The sequence below is a fragment of the Acanthisitta chloris genome, unplaced genomic scaffold, assembly GCF_000695815.1.
Source record: "Acanthisitta chloris isolate BGI_N310 unplaced genomic scaffold, ASM69581v1 scaffold34886, whole genome shotgun sequence".
Classification (NCBI taxonomy): Eukaryota; Metazoa; Chordata; class Aves; order Passeriformes; family Acanthisittidae; genus Acanthisitta; species Acanthisitta chloris.
In genome coordinates this window covers 2,313-4,542 of record NW_008678151.1, presented here as the reverse complement: position 1 = coordinate 4,542, position 2,230 = coordinate 2,313, and the positions used below count along the sequence as shown (strand labels likewise).

The 2,230-nt window shown below is 62.9% G+C and overlaps 1 protein-coding gene across 1 annotated transcript; it reads left to right on the top strand.

The window, feature by feature from the left end:
- Window positions 1–6: 6 nt before the first annotated feature.
- On the top strand, window positions 7–1,660 carry PDLIM7 (PDZ and LIM domain 7 (enigma); the record flags this gene model as incomplete). The annotated part of the gene is made up of 5 exons (XM_009076771.1): window positions 7–218; window positions 296–476; window positions 622–742; window positions 1,208–1,323; window positions 1,574–1,660. Coding segments are annotated over 5 exons (717 nt in total), but the record flags the coding sequence as incomplete, so codon positions are not given.
- Between the last annotated feature and the right edge of the window lie 570 nt (window positions 1,661–2,230).

The window sequence follows — 2,230 nt, the reverse complement described above, 5'->3', positions numbered from 1 at the left end:
GCCACCCCTGGCCCCACCAGCCGCCCACCCTGGGCCGTGGACCCCTCATTCGCCGAGCGCTACGCGCCGGACAAAACGAGCACGGTGGTGAGCAAGCACAGCCAGCCGGCCATGCCGACCCCCATGCAGAACCGCAGCTCCATCGTGCAGGCAGCCCAGCAAGCACCCGAGGGGCCTGGCCGCACACCCCTCTGCTACAAGTGCAACAAGGTCATCAGGTGAGCCCTGGCCACCACCACTGCCACACCAGTGTCCTGGGTCCTGGCGTGGCTGACGTGGCTCTGTCCTGCCGCAGGGGACGGTACCTGGTGGCGTTGGGACATTATTACCACCCCGAGGAGTTCACCTGCTGCCAGTGCAGGAAGGTGTTGGATGAGGGTGGCTTCTTCGAGGAGAAAGGCTCCATCTTCTGCCCCAAGTGCTACGACACGCGCTATGCTCCCAGCTGTGCTAAGTGCAAGAAGAAGATTACTGGGGTGAGTGTTCCTCAGCCTGCTCCACACCTCCTGTCCTTGCTCCCTGCTGGCTCTGTCCCTTCCAGTCCTGATCCCATGCTGTAGGATCCCTGTCCCTTCCTGCGCTGGGTGGTCCTGCCCCCAGCTGACAGTGGCTCCCTTCCAGGAGGTCATGCATGCACTGAAGATGACCTGGCATGTGCAGTGCTTCACCTGCAACGCCTGCAAAACTCCCATCCGCAACCGAGCCTTCTACATGGAGGAGGGACAGCCCTACTGCGAGAGAGGTAGGATCCAGGGACCCCTTGTGTTACTCCACGTTGGCCTGGGGCACTGTTGGGGCACAGCAGCTGCCCACAGGGGTGAGGGATGAGCTGCCCTGTGCTGTGGGGCACCCCCTGTGCCGTGGGGAGCACAGGGACCCACTCCCATAGCCCTGAGCCCTCCATCCTGGTCCTCCCTGGCTGCTGGGTATTGCTGTCGCTCAGGTGTTGCTATGGTGATGGGGGAGGATGTACATCAAAGCGAGTGCTGCATCCTGGGAGTAGAGGTTTGCCTCCGCCCTGCGGCCCTGTGGCAGTCAGGCCACCCTTCACAGCGCGGGCATCTCACCCGGGTGTCTGGGGCATCGTGCCCTGGGACTGGCCTCAGGCTGTGCCGGTGGGATTCTGTCTGAGCTGCAGCCCTGCTCCCCTGGGATGTGGGACTGTGGTATGGGGGAATGCTGAGCTGGACTCTGCCTCTTCTCACAGACTACGAGAAGATGTTTGGCACCAAGTGCCGTGGCTGTGACTTCAAGATCGACGCTGGGGACCGGTTCCTGGAGGCGCTGGGGTTCAGCTGGCATGACACTTGCTTCGTCTGTGCGGTGAGCCATGTGCCTCCCTCCCTGGCTGCTACTGAGGGCTGTGCCTGTCCCTAGCAGTCATGTCTGCATGGGGTACAGCAGGAGCACTGGAGTCCTGCTGCCATGGGATTTTCCCCACTTGGCTTTGTGCTGGTGGCTTGGGACTCTACACTGAGTCCTTTGGTTCCTGGCATCTGTGTGACAGGGGGGGGGGAGGGGGCAGGTGTCTAGCTCAGCCCCCTGACCTGACCACCTTCACTCCTCTCCCTAGATCTGCCAGACCAACCTGGAAGGGAAGACGTTCTACTCCAAGAAGGACAAGCCACTCTGCAAGAGCCATGCTTTCTCCCACGTGTGAGGGGTGGGAATTCGGCTGTGCCCACGCGTGCCCTTGGCCCTGCATGCTCCTCTCCCCCTGCCCTGCTGTCCCCAGGGAGCCAGGCTGGGCCCTTGGCCCTTCCCCTTGCTCCTGCCTCTTTCCTGGCAGCTCCTGGCCCAACTCCAGCCAGAGATAGTGCTGGGTTCAGAGCCCGTTATAGCTGGGTGGCTTCTTCTGTGCTTCCCGACTGGCCCTAGGAGCCCTGGGAAGGGGACGCTGCATGGATCTCCTGCCCCTGAGCCACGCAGCATGGTGGGCATAGCCGTGTTGAGGCTGGAATCAGGGGTCTGACACAGCCAAATTGCTTCCTTGCTGCCTGGCAGCTCAGTGCTGGGACAGGGATGCTCCTAGCACATCCCTGAGTGGTTGAGGCCCAGCCCCAGCCACGCTCTGCCCCACCTTCCCTGCTGCGTGAGGCTGGAGACCCAGCCCTGCTCCCCTGCTGGGACCCTGCCCATGGCAAACCCCCGGTCACCCTGCAAACTGCTGCGGTGGCTTCCTGCCCTGGCTGCATTCCAGGGGGGTCTGTGCCTTTGGTCCCCCCACCCT